This window comes from Melospiza melodia, chromosome 16 (assembly GCF_035770615.1).
Source record: "Melospiza melodia melodia isolate bMelMel2 chromosome 16, bMelMel2.pri, whole genome shotgun sequence".
Taxonomy (NCBI): domain Eukaryota; kingdom Metazoa; phylum Chordata; class Aves; order Passeriformes; family Passerellidae; genus Melospiza; species Melospiza melodia.
Window position 1 is genome coordinate 11993762 of NC_086209.1, and position 19792 is coordinate 12013553.

The window sequence follows — 19792 nt, forward strand, 5'->3', positions numbered from 1 at the left end:
GAGTCCCATGTGTCGTGTCAACGCAGATCAGACCTGTCAGAAGAGCTTGGCAATAAAATTGAGTAATTGCAATGTACATCCTTGAGGTGGAGTTCTAGCCATGTTAAAATCAATGTCAACAGTTTAGTTGATTTTAGCCTTGGGTTTATTTGCTCTTTGCTGCTGGTAACCATGGTATGGCATGCATGGTTCTTAAAGAAGAATACGTGCTGTTGTCTTAGCTTGAGGCTTTATTGCAAAGGCAGTGGAAGTTGACAACAGGATTTTTCCTACCCACAGCAAGGTCTGGACTTGGTGATGTTGAAATGGAAATAAAAGGCCTGTGCTCTGTCCTCTTTCACCTCTGTAGAATCCCTCACTAACTCTCTCTAAGCCATCCTGCTTGAAATGGCAGGGACAAATTGAAGTTATCTCTCCCATTACTGGCACTGCTGCCCTCTCAAATATAATTCCACAGGCCAAACGTCTTGGATTGACCCAGAAGCATTTTCTAGAGTCCATCTTTAATTCTCTGTTTCCTTCCATTGCTGCTTCTGTTGTCCCAGGAATTCTCCCCTTAAAGAAGTGGTATCCTGTCTGCCTGTTCCCTGGTAAACAAGTAAAGAAAGTGAGACACACAAAAGATGCCTTTTGAAACAGAAACAAATTGCTTAAGAAAGAATTCTTGCAGACTGGAGACTTCTCTATCAATGCCTCTTGTGCAATGCTCTCTGCCTGGTTTTTGGAGGCACATTTACAGGCTGGATTCAAGGAGTGAGGAGCTGGCCTTGCTGATTCAGTGCACCAGTGTAATTGTCCTTGAGACATTGCTTGGCTGTCATAGGCTCAGAATTGCCTTCGTGCAGCCTTTCAGTGTTTCTAAACAAATCTGAGCTTAACTGTATCTGGGAACCTTACAAAGGAAAAGGTATGGTCAGTATTTTAAAATATATATGAATTTTCTGCTATAATTAGGTGGAATATGGATACAGCATTAGAAGTTCAATTAAAAGCATGTCGATAAAAGGCAGTTGTGTGCTACATAAAAGATTCTTTTGTTGAGAACTGGCCTGAGTTACGACTGTTTTATACACATTAATTTGCTTTGTACATACAGAATGGAGCTGATTGAACAGCATGATTGTCTGATGAGAGCTGAAAAGCAGCACTTGCTGTAGGTAATTTAAATTGAGCCCTATTATCATTTACGGATTTATTCTGCTTAGAATCAATAAGATGAAAAAGGGTCTGAAAGCTTTACACTAATGCTAATCACTTCTGGGTCAGTAACTCCTTGTGTTTAAGTTATGCATTTCTTCCCTGTATTCACAGAGCTACTTGGAAAGTGAAATATTTTAAATATCTTCCACTGAAGAGAATCTTCCCACTTCTACTTCACAGAGCATTCAGCATTGATAAATATTTTGTTGTACTGACAAAGTTCCCTGAGAGGGAAGTGACACCAGCCAAACGAACAAAAGAGATGCTCTAGAATAAAGCTCAGCACAGAATGCCCTGAAAAATTTGTTATAAAGCAGCATTCTTGGTGGCTGGAGATTCAACTTGACCCTAGGATGCAGAGAAAAGCTGGGTTTGGGTAGCTGCAGTCATTTAACTTTCTGTTACAGGAAAAAAATATTCCTGGATAATTTATCTTTTCATTTTAGAGAGGTATCCAAGGCAAAAGAGAAAAGTCAAGAGAGGTGAGAACCATGAGTCTCTCCCATGGGTAAACAGTCCTCCCAAAACTGCCATGGCGTGGGTCATTTTAGTTCATGGGTGTAGTCCTTCAAGGATAAGCTGCTCTAGTTTGGAATCAAGAGCTCTCTTGCTCTGGAAGCAGGGGTTCTCTCTGTCTGTTTGAGTTTCCCACTAGATTACAGCTTTTCAGCATGCACCCACTCCAGTGTGAGCAGCTTTGCTCACGGGCTGTCAGTGGCTCTCTGCATCCCCCCATGGACTTCATGGATTACAGGGACAGCTTGTTGTGTTATATCCTCACCACAGCTTGCAGGAGAATCTCAGCTCCAGCGCTTAGGGCACCTCCTCCCCTCCGTCCTTTCACCAATCTTAGTGCCGCCATGTTCTCCTCATGTGTCCTCACCTTTTCCTTTTCTCTGACTCAGAAGAAAATTGTTGTCCATAGGTTCTTTTGTTCTCAAATTCTATCAATTGGAAAGTTCTTACAGGGTTTTGCAGCACTGAAAGGTTGATTTCGTTTGGGCTCTGTACTGGGGATTTGCTCACCATGCTGAGGGATGGCCCTGGCCCCTCCCCACCCCTTGGAAGAGCTGTGTGTGGTTGTTTTCCTCTCTTAAATTTGTCCTTACGGAGGTGTGACCAGCTTCTCTAGCTGGGCCAGCAGCATGTCCATCATCAGAGCCATCGGGGATTGGCTTTGAGCAGCTTCTCTAAGAAGCTGTCTCTGTGGCTTCCACTGCCCCTGCCAAAAAACCAGGCTGTGTTAAATCAACACAACAACTTGTTTTCTAGGGTATGTAACTTGTTTTCTACTATCCTGTTAGCAAAAGGACAAACCTTTCCCAGAGTTCTTCTTGGTGAGCATAAGTGACAGAAAGGAGCAGAAGTGATCAGAAGCCTATAAGGCCCTTATTCCATAAGATTTTTCTTATCCACTACAGGAGCTGATTGCCAAATCTTTGTTGTTTCATCAGCCAAGTGGCTTTCCCTCCTTCTGCTCACTTTCTCCACATACCTGAGAGTACTACTTTATAGGCTTAACTTTTTTTTTAAAGTGTTGTAAAAAACACATTATAAACTTTCCTCGTATTAAAATGGGCTGGAGCAGCTAATAGAATCTCTTGTAGTAAATAGCTATAAAAACATCAAAGGTTTTGGTAACTGTTAGCTATATATTTTGTAATGCCTATTGTATTTCCATTTTGTTAGTTCTATTTAAAGAGCAGTATTATCATGCCCCATTTCCTGTAAGATTGTTCTATTTGTCTGCTCTACAGGAGGTAGGAGATTTTAGGTCCAAAAGAAATTATCTCTCAGTAAATTACTCCTAACTCCATTTCGGAATACTAAGTACTTTCCCCTTACTGTGTGAGCAGCTTGAAGAGATAACACTGCAATTTATTTATTTGTTTTGTCCCACATATATAGGTGACACACGAACTCATCTGAGCAGAGACAGTGATAACTGACAGGTACATTAGATCAGACACATATAGCAAAGTTTACTTTGATTATGTAGTAAGTGTCAAGATGTACAGTAGCTGATGTCAGTTTGATCTCCCTTATAGCATATAATGGCTTGTCTTTTTCATGGTTGAATGGACACTAATTTTTGTCTAATAAGTAAGCTATCAGTTGAGTGTTTTAGAGAGTAGACAGAGTTTTTTATCCTTCTGAAAGGGAAACCATTCGTGAAATTATTTCAAAATTTGTTTGGATTGCTTGTTGTATTCATTTCTCTCCTTCCAAAGTCGCCTGTTTACTCAAAGGTACTAAAGGTACAATATTTTCTAAAGACCTGCTGTGAATCCGTTGCATTGTGTATGAGACCTTTCCATATTGAAATAGTAGCAGAGAACAGAGTATTTTCTGTCTATTTTGCTGTATAGCTGCCAAACTGCAAAGTCTGTATGTAACACCTTCTAAATTTTAAAGGGAGACAAACAACAATGTCCTGACATTACAATCCCCATTGTTCTTAATTGTAGACAAGGCAGGAATTATCTAAGACTGTTATTTTGTAGGTTTGTTTTATTGTTATTGTGCAGCCATGACTTCAGTTGAGTTGTGTTTATGAAAATAACTTTTAAAAATGTGTTTTGCAAGGCATATTAACTGATTAATAATGGACTTACACAAAACTGAAAAAAGCAGACCCTCAAAATTACACTGACAAGCTCTGGAAGTGGTGGGTAATATTCTGGGGTGTTTAACATGGCTTAGCTTCCTGGCACAAGGTCAGTTCTGGGGGAAAAAGATATTTAAAGCTAAAAGTAATTTCTAAATTTTGTGGAAAATGTCACTTAAAACCCCAACTTTCTGCCTACTAAAAGTATGACAGAAATTTTTAACATCCCTAAACCCTGTGCTGTTCACAATATACATCAGTGGGACCAGAAAGTCTCAGTTCAGCATTGTTGGATGTTCTCATTGAGCTGGTTTAGCTCTAATTCAGGTGATGTATGGCTCTCATTCCACTGGCTGATGAGGCCTTTGTTGCCCTGTATGCATGGAATTAGGTGTTTTCTTGTTCTTCTTGTTCATTTGTTTGTTTTTCAGTGTAGAAGTAGATATTTTTTTTTTAAGCCATTCCTAATGTAGAGGAAGATTCTGTTAGAAACACTGGAGTGGATGCCAGGAAGATATAACAGTGAACAGAGACCACCTAGTCAAAAGCAGGGTGTTCATGAGTAGTTTTTAAGGAGTAACAGTGGGAATTTTGAAAGTGCTTTTACGTTCACTACAATAATCAAAATTTCTTTCACTGCCAGGTATGTTTTCCCTAGATATGCATGTCTAAGAAACTAACTGGGGTTTTTGAATGGCCTTCCCTGCATTTTATTTCTCTGAACAAAGTGCCCTTCCACAAGCAAAATTGCTGAACACTTCAGTGTTAAGGCTGTAGATAATTTCAAATATTTGACTGCAGCATAGCCATGCATTTTTGTCTTGGGAACAGTTAGTTTTGAAAATATTTGAAATGGCACCTTCATAAGGTAGAATTCTGTAAGAGTCAATAGTAATGGCCATGCCTGTGCTGGAAATAATAAATGAGGTTCTCTGCTGCCTTCTCTTAGACTCAGGATGAGAAATTGAAATGCAGATTGGGTTCTTTTTCAACTGAGAATTTTGTGAATGCTCTACTAATGCTTGGTGCTGCTTTTTTTTGTCTTCAAGGCTGTGTCTTGGCAGTCCTTAGTACTTGCCATCCACCCTGCTTGGGGAAGGTTATTTGTTTTACAGCCAGGGCTGAGCTTAGAGCTCACCACAGTCCCAAAGCAGAAACCCTGCTGTTGAGCTGGGAAGCAAGTAAGAATCTCTCCCATTTGCTCCTGTGTTCTCCAAACATAGCCCCCTCACTGCTTTGCTTTCTCTTTGCTCTGCTCTGTACAAAGAAGCTGAATGTACACAGTGCCAAACATCACCTGCAAACTTTATTGCTGCTGTCAGCAACTTCTGTACTAGTTCAGTTTGAGAGAGCACAAACAGAGGTAAGACTGAGATGTTCTGATAACTTACTGATGAGAGTGTCTCCAGGCTCTTCTCATACATTAACATTTCAGCCTGCTTCACTTCTCTTCCTATATTCACTTTGGGATATATAGAAAATAAGGCTATAATAATGCTGTCCTTTCTTGTCTTCTTTCACAAACATTAATCCCGTGATTTTTTATCAGTGCAAAATAACCCTGGAGATAGGGCAGTCTGTGGATCAGCTTCTATGAAACTAGAAAACTGAAATTATTGTGTTTAATTGCGTGTGAAAGTCAACTTTTGTCAAAATCTCTAGCTGTGACTGGGTGCTTACAAAATGCAATGTATTCTTTTCTTTAGCAGATCCCTTAAATACATTTCACTAGCAACCCTTTTGAACCAGATGAAACTGTAATTCAGGCTGTCTTGTTTGCTTCTGCTTTAGTTCACAATAATGTCACTATGCTGCTCACACCAAAGGCTGAAGTTTTTATCTGTAACATCAGATATTTTGTCCTAGTTTTTCTGCAGGTCATTTCTGATGAGATAGTTTTTATAAAATAAAGAAACCCAACCAAAAACCCAACCAAGCCAAACCAACGATCTCCATTCAGTTATATTTTTAATGTAAAAGTTTTGTTACTCAACCAGTGTGACTTTGCAAGTCTTCCAGTGGCTTCTCACCAGCCAGCACAGAGCAATCCTCCAGCTGAAGTATAGGAAACATTGCTGCAGCCAACAAAGGAAGTTAATAGAGAATATGATGTTCTTCCCAGGTTTTCCTCCCATTTTGGTAAACTCAGTAGTTAATTGGTAAGGGCAGTGTGACCAGAGGCTGAGGAGAAGACAAGCAGCTGCTGTGAAGTCTTGCCTGAGCTGCCTTGTGCTGTGGCTCCTCCACCTGCAGCAAGGACAGCCCTGTTCTCAGGTCTGGATGGGGCATGAGGGATATCCAAAATCAGGGCAGGCTGTGACACAGCCCACTAGCTCAGCTTCTGAAGAGTCCATGTGTAGAACTGCTTGACTATAAGGTGTACAGAAGGGCCCTGTCCTTAGCTGCCTTTTGTGTCTTTTGGGTGGCAGTGCAGCTGCAGTAAGTGAAGTACAGGTGTGTGTGTATTATCACAGGCATTTCCCAGACCTGCTCTCATACAGCTTCCTGGGAAGCCATAGGTCAGACATTTGCTGTTAAGTAATTATATTGCTAGGGACACACTGTGCACAATCTCTTCCTCCCTCCCTGCTTTTTCTTATCTTTTGGCAGTGTAGGTTTTATCTGGTGATCTCTGGTGTTTTATGGCAATAATATCAAAAATGGGAAAAAAAGGTTCTGCTTTGAGGAAAAACATCTGAAGTTTGGGGATGTTTCTCCCTTATGTTCCCTTTCCTTTGATTTCAGGCATCTTTCACAGAATGAACAAGCAGAGCAAAACTACTACCTGGCTGGAGGAGAGAAATCCTAATTTACCTGGTTTAGCTTAAATTCAGCAGCTCTCTGTTTCCAAATGGCAGTGCATTGTACTTACTGCTCAAGCTAAGGAAAAAAGTAACATCTCACTCTATAGCTGACAAATTTGCAGCAAGGACTCCATTGAAAGCTGGTGGCTTACATCTCATATAACCTGAAATAAAGGAGTCACTCACACATTCATAATCAATACAATTACTTCTACTTTACATGAATTAAGTAATTTGTATGGCATTACTGTTTGGGGCATTTGTATCCCTATTCAGAGCACTTCTTCAGTATTTCAGTCCCACTGATGGTAAAGGCAGGTGCATGCCAGTTACCCACAAAACCAAGGCAAAGCTCTATGGGGAAAGTCTTTTATGTCCATCTAGATTTGAATTTGTAGTCCCTTTCCAATTACTGTGCTAATTGTTTAAGAGATTGCTAGACTAAAAAAGTTTTTAATCACTAATCTGTTTTTGAAAGGAACTTATGGGCTCAAAACCTGAACTACATACTTCTTAAATTAATTTTCTTCATGAATACTTCGTTCTCAATACAGATTTGTGAGTCAGAACACCCTACTGTGCTTGTTTCTTTGTCTTTTCTTCAAACACCTGGCCCATTATTCTCCTTTTATTTTTGCCCCAACAAAATCATTCACTCTTTGTAGGCAAGGTTCTGATGATATAATGTCACTGGAAATACGGAAATTTATCCAACATCCTATGGCAGCAGAACTGAACTTGAACCAAAGAACAAACTGAAAAAATTTGACTATTTAGCCAAATGTGAGTCCTCCAATAGAAATATTTATCAGTGTTTTCTGAAGAGATACTAATATGCTTGCAGGATTTTCCAGTAAAGCACCTCAAAATGTGATGTGGAGAGGAAAGTCAAGAGGTTTAATTTGAAGAGAAAAGTTTTTTCCTCAGTAGTTGTAGAAGATGGCTGGGGTGGGATTGTATTCACATTTCTCTGTGGCTTTGGAAATCCTCCCATATATTTTTGCTTTCAGGAAAATCAGATAAATCAAATAAAACAACCAGGGCTTCAGGCCTGCCTCAGTTGAAATCTGTGCCAGGAAACAATCTTGATGTCACCCAGAGAAGATTTAGGCTGCAACCTTTCTTTATTCAGAAGAGAGGCATAGGGACATATCCTGCAGTCTCAATCCAGGTCAGTGCAGGCTTTGCCTAAATTAGGACTAAATAATTTATTGCACAAGGCAAGATAAAATGTCAGGAAATAATTTCAATGTTTAGTGTGAGACACACTTTGTAAAATGGCTTGTTCAGGATGTGGGAGGCTGCAGACCCCATTGCCTTGAGAAAGACTAGGAGAGCAAAGCAAATGTTCCTGCTGGATTAATAGCAAATAGTTGACCCCATGTGCAGCTATGAAACCAGGCTGAAGGTTTTTCAACTAATAGCTCTCCAAAATTTTTTGAAATGCAATTTTAGTACTATATCCATAAAAGCTGGTAATTAAGCCTCTTTATTTAAAATTTAAACAAATTGAATAAATAAGCCTTCTTCCCTTGGTGTGATATTTCATTTTAAGGTAGTAATAATTAACACATAAAACTTTCTGAGTTTTGGTTATGAGCACTCTGTGGTTCCTAAGCTGATTTCAAGTGTTGCTCTGCATGTTTATTTTCATAATACCATTAGCTCTCACAGCTGGATTTCAAGTCATATGGAAGAATGGACATTTCTTGGAAGGACTCGTTAAAGCAGAAAAAATGAAATCACATTTAACAAAAACTCTTAATTTCAAAGTAAACCCAGATGAAACATCACAAAGCTGTTTTCTCTAGCTGTACTCATTGGGAACTGCTGATGATTGCAGACAGTGGCTTCTGCCCAGATGGCACAGGGCTGACAGCTTCTCCTTAACCAGGAACAAAACAGGCAATGCACTTACCTTTGCTGTTCTGCCATGGTCACACTGGGCACAGCAGCTGGAAGCTGCAGAGCCATGCAGGAGTGTGCACCAAAGGAGACAGTCCTGGCCTCAGTGTGGCACTGGGAAGAGTTCACAGCTGGCAGGGAGTGGTGCCCAGCAGGCTGTGCTCCCAGCAGGAGAGGAGGATGGCTTGGAGAAGCGTGCCCTCTTGTAAGGAGAATGAGGACAGAGCAGCACCCAAACTGGCAGGGCCTGGGAGCCAGCCCTGCTGTCCAACCCTGCAGTTCCCACGCTGGTGCTGAAGTAGCTCAGTGTGCTGGGTGGAGGGAGCAGCTCCCAGCTCTGGCAGGACTGTCATGCACATGAGTGGAGTTACTTGCCTCTGTGTGTTTCATTGCTGTCCATGAAATTATTTCTAACCATAACTATTGGAAAAGCTTTGTTGATAGATAAATGTTATCTCTGATGTAACTGCTGAAATTTAGCTTGTGAATTTGATTCCCCCATACCTGAGTGAGATAGGCCCTCTGGTCAGTGATGAAGATTTTGTTGATAACATAGGACCTAGTATTTTATGCAATGTATTACATCAGCCTTCAGCTCTTACTTATCACATGCTGCTTCTGCTGAACTTGTCTATGAATATAAGTTGGGCAAAAATACCCAGGTTTTATTTTTATCACAGAGTTCTTTTCTTATTGACTTATGGCAAAGGCAGGACAGTTTCTGCTACTTTAATTGAAACAGTGAGTCTCCTTTCCTGCAGAACCTCTGCATTGCAAGAGAGAGACACTTGTGGCAAGGAACGATACCACAGAAGCTTGTAGAGAACAGGAGTTGTGCAATGACAGTTTTCAAGCCTTTAACCTACTTAAAAGGCTTATTTGGAACAAACTCAACACTTGAGTGTTGTGCTGCCAGTTGGCAGCCTGGGCCATGAGAGTGGACTGGTGGAAGCAAATAGCTCTTGTGGGAGAAACACACTCAAACTTTGTGTGAGAGGTCCTGCTCGCTTCACTTCCGCAGCCTCCTGGTGCTTGACACACAGTGCAGCCCTGCTGTAACTCCAGCAGGGAGCTGGCTTTTCCCAGCAGCTGAGATACCACCATCTCCTCCTGCCTGTGCTCCCAGTGAGGTCTATGAACCCAACAGAAATACTTCCACTCTAGTGGAAAGTGATGAGTATTTGTCTTTGACCCAGCAAACTTCTTTCTGTGTCCTGGACTAAGTACAAGCTTGGTGCAGTCTCCAGAAGCAGCAGTGATATAGCTGGAGCTCTGCACCTCAGACTCTAGCTGAGAACTCAACTGTGCAGTCTTAAGGGTAGGCCTAGAGCTGCCATGAGAAAGAAGTTCTGAAATACACAAAATCTTTTCAGTGTAAATGTGTTTGAGGACAGTTTTGAGAAAACAGGCAGCATCAGTGGAGCAGTTCATTGCTGTCCCATCAACCACAGGAACAGATTTTGCTTGGACCTCTGCTACAGGTGTAGGAAAGGTGATCTCCATGTGCAGCCAACTATTGGCCTTTCTTTTGTTGCTGTGAAGCAAAAATTAGCACTTATATCACTCTGCCATTTGCACAGCATGTTTGTTTAATGAGGCCTCACAACAGCCCTGTGAGGTAGGCGAGTGAGCTGCCAAAGGAGCATAGGATGACCTGTCCTTGCTTTTCACTACAGCACCAGGAGGACAGTACGTATCCTCACTTTACACTAAAGCATCAGACCTGTGGAAAGTTGTTCTCAGTCCCATGTCCTGGATGGGGAAGTTCAGCAAAGACTTTGAAATGTCATGGAGTCCGGGATTGTGATGAACTGCAGACTCCTGCTCAGTAAGGCCTCTGTTCACTCATTTAAACATTGGTCCAAGGAAGAATTGAACACATTGAGTACTCATTTACATTCTGAAACTACTCAAGGCATGAAATGTCTCAAAATATACAAGTAATCTGTTAACTTACTGGTCTGGTAAGGTGTGCCAGAAATCTTGCTAAAAGTATTCAGCAACCTCATATTTACAGCTATAAGCTACTGATTGACATGTATATACATACACAGAGACCTACAGACAATTTACTGCACACTGCTAGCCTACTTTCACAGAATACAGTTTATGTACAGAGGTTAAACTTTCTTAGTTAAGACATTGACACCCTGAACATAAAGCAAACTTTTTTAAAATTTGAAACAAGGTACTCTTTACACAAACCTAATTCTGAATCAAAATACTGAAAATAGTCCCCATCTCGTTCCTGCTAAGTCTGTCTAGAATGCAATATTTCACTGGCATTTGCACTTCAACATGAAGCATGGTCTCCAAGTTAATAACTGTGTACTGATTCTCAAGTACTGCATATAAGAGTTCCTCCTGAGAAGTTAAGAATTGCTTAGAAAAGTGGTTATTCCTACAAAGAATTTTGAACCTTTGGAGTAGCTTCTGGTGAGTTCGCTGATTTCAAAGCTTCAGATACGTGTTAGCCTGATTTACACAGATGAGATAGTTCCTGCTTCTGTTTCTGCAGTGCAAGAAATTATACAAGCCAATTTACTGCCTGATTTCATGTTGTAATGAAGGAAAACAATATTTAGCAGGTTTACTTCCTTTCAGTCTGTTACTGAAGCTGCAGGAAATACAGCTCTGTGTGTGTGTGTTTTCTTTTTTTAAATGTGTTTCTCTAATGAGAGCTACTTATTGGAGAAGGCATTCACTTTCCCCTCCGTGGCTGTAGTCTGTGGGAGAGCTCCTAACAAAGTTCTTTGTTAGTGTTTGTAAGACTGGAGATGAGGTTTAATTGAGGGATTTGTGCTGAATGTTCTTTCGCTTTGAGTCTTAGTGCTGCAATGCTTGACGTTTTCCTTTCAACTGCTGCTGGATCAGTGAAGGCAGTGAGAACAGGGTCTGACGGGGGTCCAGGAGCTTTCATTAGTACTGAAGCTGTTGTCACGAGAGGATTTAAAGCATTGAGAAACCTGTATTTGAAAGAAGTCAATATTACCCAAATTAAGAATTGTTTTGGAGAACAAATACTGAATTGCAGCTTCCCCCCAACAAAGTATTAGGGAAAAAAGTTCCAAAATTTCCAATTTTTTCCAAATGTACATTTTTAGCTTTATTTTGCAGTATATTGTCTTGCCCTTAAAAAAAAAAAAAAGCAGAAAATCCCACCCTAAATAAAAAACTGAACCACTTTTAAATAAAATGAGCAAGGGATGATCAGACATGGCATGCAGATATCTAAACCAGCAACCATTTGCTGAACTCCTCATGCTAAATCCTTTCTAAACAAACTTTGGATGCTGTAGATCAGCCTGTTCTGTGAAAGCAATAAACCACCTCATAAAAAGGCCAATTTATATAACTGTTTATGCAGACAATTTGTTCAGATCAATTGGTTTCATGTGAAAAGCATTTGTTTGTCTGTTAATGTAGTACTAAGATACAAGCTCTAATTTCAGTAAAGGAGCTGTCTTATATTTTTTATGTATGTATATATATACTTACATATAATATATAATGTATTTATGTATTTTATATATAAAGCATTTATGCTTGAGAGAGAGTAAGAGAGAAGGATGGAGCTGCAGCCACACAGGTCACAGCAGCCTGTATGAAGACTAGAGTTCAGTGAGACCAAAATTGCAGTAAGTATGCACTATTTGTCTTCAAGAAGCAATTACATATTAAGATGTTATTAGCATGACTTAAACCCAAATCTAGCTGTTCCTAATCAAGTCCTCCTACACAGGAACATTTACTTACATTTTAGTAAGTTTATTGAGAACACGCGAGTAGCAAAATAATATAAAAGCAGCATTTTTAACAGTTTTGAGATTTAGAAAAAAAGAAAATTATTCTATACCTTCCAAAATGTGGATTTAATATAGGATTTCTGAAGAGAGAAGTCCAGGTGAGACTGCTGAGGCCAAATGGCCCTAAGGTTGAAGGATTAAAAGCTGGGGACATGGATGGCACAGCCAATGTGGAAAGAGGCATTGACCTCCATGTGTGATCCAGGAGGGGAGAGTGGCTCAGTGGAACATCCAAAAACAGACCAAGTGGGTGCGTTAAGGAGATTCCTGGAACAGTCCCCAGAATTTCATTTTTTTCACGTTTCCTCCACTTTGCCCTTCTGTTTTGGAACCAGACCTTCAACAAGAAATTATAAAGGCATTAGCTGAACTTACTCTGCAGTTTGTCTTACCAGATACTACAGCACGTATTGATATGGCAAAATAATTACTGTTAAACCAAACCCCACTTCTTTAATATAAAAGATCTTTTCATAAAGGCCTTAGTGGGTTTATTACAAAATAAATCACTTTTCAATACTGTAAATTTGACTACTCTTTGACTGAAGAGTCATGAAGGTTTTAAAGCCATTGTCATAAGTTAAACTGAAATGCAAGAGCAATTATTAAAAATGATCATTCTTCCTTTCATAACCTATTTATTGAAAGTTAAATTTCAACAAGGCTATTCAAGAGGTGGCAATTATAATACAGTACAAAAATTGTTTTCCAAAAGTTTTAAATAGCACCTACAGTATTTAAAAACCAGGTTTCTGAGGTTAAAAACCAGCTTGCTTTACCTCAGCCGTGCCCTATGACCATTTCCAGCAGTGTAACTTACCTTCAGGTGCTTGAATGTCATGAACTGTGTTTGGGAGAAAAGCCCTGCACACACCAGGGCGCTGATCCCCAAACAAGGCTGCAGCACGCCCCAGCCTTGCTGTCCTGAGCCTGATGTTGTTTCTCTCTGTCAATTGACAGAGACACAATTGACTCTTTCAAAGCACTTGCTCTGGGTTCTCAGGATCCAGCTGAAGAAATACTGTGCCAGTCCTTCCATTGCATGCAGAATACTTACACTGGAAAGCTGCTGTTCTCCTGGCACGGGGATTTGCACCCCTCAGACTGAGTGTGTAACACAGAAGTGTCTCACTCACGGGCAGTCAGCAGAGGGAGGTGCACTCAGCAGAAAATCAGAACATCAAAATTTTGAAGTTGTACTTGAAATTCTTGAGTGGCAAGACTCATTCTTTGGTTTTTCCTCCAGCAACCATCAGCTTTCAATAGTCAGATGTCTTACAAAGGGATGTCTGAACCTGTGAAATGCCAGGCAGCTATGCCTAGATACTTCATCAGTATCAGTCCAAGACAGGGGTCTGGTAAGGAAAACTAAATTACTGTGAACAGATTAATTTAAATCCCTGTTAACCAGTAATCCCAAATATTTGTAAGTGGAGCTTGCCTAAGATCTCACAGGAGAAGACCACCAACTCAAAGGTTTTAGTGTTTTCTATGAAAAATATCCAGTTGAAAAGGCAATAACTGTCTCACACTGAGATATGCAGATACAGCCTTTCCTGAAAAGGATAAAGGCTGCAAAGGTATTCATGTCCTTACTAAATGGTAGCACTGTTCTTCATAAAGAAGCCTAACACAAAAGTAAATGTCTGCTTTTCTGCTTTCTCCGTCCTAAAGCAAATCCATTTGATCACTCAGACATGCACTTTGACTACAAAGTATTTTTTTTAATGTTGCAGGTAATTTTGGGCTTAACTCCAAAATGTAATTGTCTCTCAGATTTTGTATTTCTCAAACTGGAAGGAAATACCAGCATAGATATCTAATAAATACTGTTAGAAAAAAGCTGGCTTTCCATTCCTTATTGGTACAAACCCATCAGTTCAAGTGGTAACAGGAGCAGATCAATGCCTCTTACCTTAGACTGACATGACAAACAGCTTTTTGACAAAATTTACTGCACATATTACAGTCATTAACATTCAGATAAGTCATCTTGAACCATTTGTTAAGCAGTTTTTCTTTGCTTCCAGTAAAAGCCTTAACTTGCTTTTATTCTATTTTCAGACACTTCTGAGGTGACAAACTAACCATAACAGAAACTGCTATACCAGTCTTAAGATTTTTATGACTGTAATATCAATGGCAAAATACTCTAGAAAAAAGTATTACTTAATACTCAATAATGATTTTTAAACCATTAAGTTTTGAATTGCATGCTAAATATTACCCAGGTTATACTTGCAATTAGTAGCATCATGCATATCTGACAAGAGATTTAGATCTTTTACAAAGGAAAATGTGAGCAGGTAAAATTTGATTACTTTCTTGCTGTAATTTTCTGTAAAAATGTATCCTATTTAATTGATGTAATACCTAATGATGCTAGAAAGATACATAGATATGCATAACTGTATCATGTTTCTGCTGTAAGTGAATAAGAGAACTGTAATGAGAAAATATGACAAGGATTTCTTGATCAGTTATATCTGTAAGTCAGTGTTTTAAAACTGATGCAGTTTATGGCAATGAAATAACCATGAAACCTTTTACCCCTCACATTAAACAAGATAAAAGATTCCTTTAACTTTTTCTTATTTTCTTCCCATCCTAACAGTATGAATAATGAGAAGCATGAGTGGCAACAACAGATGCAAATGCTATTGAAGAGCAATCCCAAAGTGGCTCCAGGTTATGAAAAGGTTTTGCAGACTCTGACTGCATCTTTCCCAAGGTGAGGAATCTTATTGGGAAGGAATTCTCCCTTATTCTATAAAAGTTAGTAAGGGGGGTGTTGGATGAGGGAGATCTCTTTGAAATGATGATGGAATGAACATTTATTCATGCCATTTTTTTTCTTATTTGTTCATTTTCATGTAAGACTCAAAAGGAGGAGCAATGCAGTGGCTGGTACCCATTTCAGCTGGTTTCTCCCAGAGAAGCAAACTTCCATTTGTAAAACATACTGAGGTCAAGAAATGGTCTGACTGCATTGGGTAAGATTAATTTCTTGAGCTTACACTTGACTAAGTAAAGAGATGCCACTTTCCATATCAGCTGATTTAGCCAGGTACCATGGGAGAGGGTTGCAAGTCTTCATTTCCCACAGAATGCCTTACAGAGCAACAATGAGCATGGGCAAGTATTTGGTAATTATGGTAGTTGAAGTACAGTACCTCACTGTTATTCCTACACATCCCCTTCCCTCCAGGCTGAGCCCAGTTTCCCACAAGACAGGAACTGGGGCTTGGCCCTGTGCACTGCAAACTCACACTAAACAACTGTGCTGACTCTGTGCTCCATGCTCAGGATACTCGTGTTAAGACCTAACAGATTAAGGAGTCAAAGACTTACCAGGAACAGCTCTTTGCTGCTCCTTCCATCCCCTGGGGATGCATCAACTCTTGTTAATTTTCTTGTAAATTCCTTTTTGGCTACATCAAACACAAATGTTTTGTTTGTTTATTTGTTTGTTTGTTTGTTTCTAGATTAGTCATTAGGAGATGAGTTCCTCTTTGCCATGTGCCATTGCATCATTCCTTCACAGGGTCTACAGAATATGTACCCCACAAAGTGAATTTGACAGTAACATTTAAAGTAACAACTTTTTACCCATGTCTTTTTCACTGTTAGATGCCATGTGCAATTGTCAGAGATTGGGGCATGTCAGTGACTGGAGGTTTTAGTCATTGTTGGTGTTAGAAAGAGTGAAGGATACATAATTTCCCCCAAGTCCACAAAAGAGAGCTGAAAACTCATCTAAGTATTCTTTGAGTCAATTATAAAGTATCATTCATACGTCTAATGCCTTTTTTGAAGATGGTGCATATTAGATGGTGCATATAAAGCTAAAAAAGTTACAGTTTTACAGACTGTAACTGTGGTGTGAACCATTGCAGATCCAGTGACTGGAGTAATGACAAAGTATACAAACTAGGATCTGGCATTAACAGTATCAAAGCTTTGCAGTAGTAAGCAGGACTGTCACACTGAGCAGCTGCACCAATTCTCAGTCTTTCACAAGTAGGCACACACCCAGAATTGTGCTGGAACAGTCAATATCTGATCTACAGCACAAGCCAAATTTAGTACAATTGTCATTTGCAGCTTATAAATACTTGAAAGCCGTCACACCTTTTGGAACAATTTTTTTTAGGCTATAATTTCTGTATAAAAAGGGGATTTCTAGGTTATGAAGAGATGAATCTAAAGAAGAGGGTTTTTAAGGGATATTGTTAAGCAGGAGTGCATAGAGTCAGGAAAAGTTACTAAGAGTAGTTTGTAGTTAAGGCAAACTGCAGCCTACAAGGGATTAGTGTCTGTCTAAGCAGGCTGAAGTTCTACAGGCATTGCTGCAATCCAGCTGGGCATAAAATTCTCCTGGACAGGACCTGACTGCCATATATGAATGTCAAATTCATCTTTCATTTGTTTTAACCGGTCATTTAGAAGCGTTTTTAGTTTTATAGAGCTAAGTGAGACCAAGAGAAGGATGTTAACTCTGAAGTCTCAGTAAATAACTTTGGATGCCCCACAGGACCCTCATTTTCTGTGAACAGCCTAATTTATGCTTTTTTATTCCTGCTTTTCGACCCATGAGGGCGGCAGCTCAAGCGGGAGTGAAGCGCAGCCGGGGAATGTCTGTGAGCCGCCGCTTCCCCGCCCGGGCTGTGCCGCGCCCCGTCCTCCGTCCCTTCAGCACCACTCGCCGCGGACAGGACGCGTTCCCGGCGCCGCCGCTGCTCCGCTCTCGCCCGGCGGAACCAGAGGGAAAACGCGCTGTGTTCAACCCTCTCCAGCCCCTCGTCCCCTCCGGCACTCACCTGCACCCGGGCTTCCGTCAGGTCAAGGCGCAGGGCCAGCTCCTCTCTGCGGGAAGAGCACTCAGTTAGAGCCGGAGCTCGCCCGCCGCCCCGGCCCGGCCGCGCCCGCCCCTCCCGCCGCTACCTGGTGAACACGTCGGGGTAGTGGGACTTGCAGAAGGCGCGCTCCAGCTCCTCCAGCTGGAAAGTGCTGAACGTGGTGCGGTACCGCCTCTGCTTCCTCTTCACCGGGCCCGGTGCCTCGGAGCCGGGCGGGCGCTCCTCGCGCTCCTCCGCCTGCGGCTCCTCCGCGGGGCTGCGCGCTCGGCCGGGCCGCGGCGTCTCCGCGCGTTCCGCGCCTGAGGGACACAACCGCGGAGTTACCGGGGCGGGCGGGCGTGCAGCGACCCCGCCGCCCCTGGCCGGGCCACCTCTGACCGTGCCGCCCTCCCCGCCGCCCCTCACCGTGCCGGCCCGCGGCGGGGCCCCGGCCCAGGATGCTGTCGATGAAGTAGGAGGTGAGGAGGTGCAGGGCCGGCGGGGCGGCGGGGGCCGCGCTCTGCATGGCTGCGGGCAGGGCCCCGCGCCGCGCCGCGTTTTATGGGCGCGGGCAGCGCCCGGCTCCGCGCCCCGGCATTAGCATTTCATTAACGCGTGGCGTCAAGGCCGGGGGTGGGACGCGCCGTGCCCCGCTCGCCGCGCAGGAGCCGGGCCGCCTCCCCCGGGCGGGCACAGAGCCGTTCACTGCCCTGGGGCCCTACCGCCCGCTCCCTCCGCTCCCGCAGACCGGCCGTAACTTTCTGAAGCCTCGTTCGGGGGCGCGGAGCGGCCGCGGTGAAGTTGTGCCGGCGCCCGCCGCGGTGCCGGAGAGCCGTGCCCGGCTCCTCGAGAGGTGAGGATGGGTCCGCAGTGAGGGCTGGAGGACCCGGCTGAGACCCAGGAGTGAAGGAAAAGAGTCACCAGTGTTCACCTTTAGTGCTCCTCAAGAGGTGACGATGGGTCCGCAATGAGGGCTGAGCGACCCGGCTCAGACCCAGCAGTGAGGGAGAAGAGTCACTAGTGTTCACCTTTATTGCTCCTCATGACCTAACACTTGTTGAATTCAGCTTTTTAAGGCTGACCTTGCGAAGTACCGTGTGCCAGCAGGTGAAGGGAAAATGCACAAATCTGTCCAAGTCCTTTTTCCTGGAGATCTCTAATTCCACTCCTGCTGTAATGATGCTGTCGGCACTGTTACAGCAATGGTTCCTCAACAGGAGGCCTGGAAACGATTTCCTGCACAGGGAGACTTCCAGCAGTTTGGTGATCTTACTGTAGTGTACTGATAGAGACTGTCATAAATGAGATGACAAAATGACAAAATGAGATCTTGATTTTGGGGGATGAGAATGAGATACTGCTTTCTAGAGAGTCTTACAGAGAGTACAGCACAAAAGGGCTAAGAACACCGAAACCCCAGAAATAATGGCTGAAAGCTGAAGCCAGAAAAATTTAGATTAGAAATAAGACAAAGATTTTAAAATCTGTGTGTTTATATCTAAGTTTTGAAACAAGAATGGTGGAGTTCTGTTTTCTCTGTCTTCATATCAAATCTGGATTATTTTACATTCTAGCTGAAGACATAGAGGCTGTCAGTGCAGAAATGCTTCCTGACTCTGTGACCTGTCAAAAATCTTTTGGTTACTCCTGGCATTGCAGCCCACAGGCAATTTTTTTTTCAGTTTTTTTCCTTCTCTCCTCTCACCTCACTGGGGCTGTGTGACTGCTTTAGTGCTTCTATCTTTGTACTGACAGAACTTCTTGCTGTCTCTCTGTTCTGCTGCAGGGCTCTTCTTTGACTCAGACCCTGACTTCATTCCTTTCACTACCATTTGGTTTGGCCTGGGGCAATACCTCGTGAACCTATTCGTGTGGCATTCTCTATGAGAAGGTTTGGGACAGCACTTTGTGATGCTAACTCTTGAAAAAGTAAGGTGCTTGTATGAAAGATGACTCTGGTAACATCTACAGAAAGTGGTTTTTATTTTGACATGGTGTTTTCTTGATATTGCCTAGTTTATTGTCCTATTCATATCCCGATCCTAAGTTCTACAGCTCAGACTGCCACATTCACCCTTAATTGTGTTCAAAGGCCTAGGAACTCATTTGTGTTGGGAAAAACAATGATTCTATGCATCCTATGGACCAAATGCTGTCAACTCCAGGAAACAAGATTTGAGCCATCTAATTTTCTCTGACTAAAGAAACTGTCAGAACTTCATAAGGAATATCCTGGATATGAAGTGGCCAGTGATATGTTTGTTTTATAGTTACAAATGTGTTACAGTTGCACATGTGTCTATGGTCAAAGAGAAGCCCCTGCATCTTGGAGACCATGCCTAGGAATTCCAATGGGATCTTCCAAGAGCTAGAAGTGACTAATTTTTGTTACTTCTGTCTTCCATACAAACCAAATCCATGAACAACAGCAGATAAAGCTTCTGTGAAGAGCTGGGGGTGGCTTCTGTGAGAAGCTTCCTGCACATTCACAAGCCAGTGCCAGCTGGCTCCAGGATGGGCTCACTGCTAGCCAAAGCTGAGTTCATCAGCAATGCTGGTAGCACCTCTGGGACAACAGGATTAAGAAGAGGAAAAAACCTGCACAACAGCAACTGCAACCAGAGGGAGGAG

General features: G+C 42.1%; 1 protein-coding gene across 1 annotated transcript; it reads right to left on the reverse strand.

Moving 5' to 3' along the window:
* Window positions 1-10093: 10093 nt before the first annotated feature.
* Window positions 10094-17687, reverse strand: ESX1 (ESX homeobox 1). Its single transcript, XM_063170919.1, has 5 exons — window positions 17588-17687; window positions 17268-17481; window positions 17144-17189; window positions 12374-12660; window positions 10094-11483 (listed from the first exon to the last, which is right to left on the reverse strand). The coding sequence occupies exons 1-5, from the start codon at window positions 17685-17687 to the stop codon at window positions 11258-11260; spliced, it is 873 nt and encodes a 290-aa protein (XP_063026989.1). The 3' UTR covers window positions 10094-11257.
* Between the last annotated feature and the right edge of the window lie 2105 nt (window positions 17688-19792).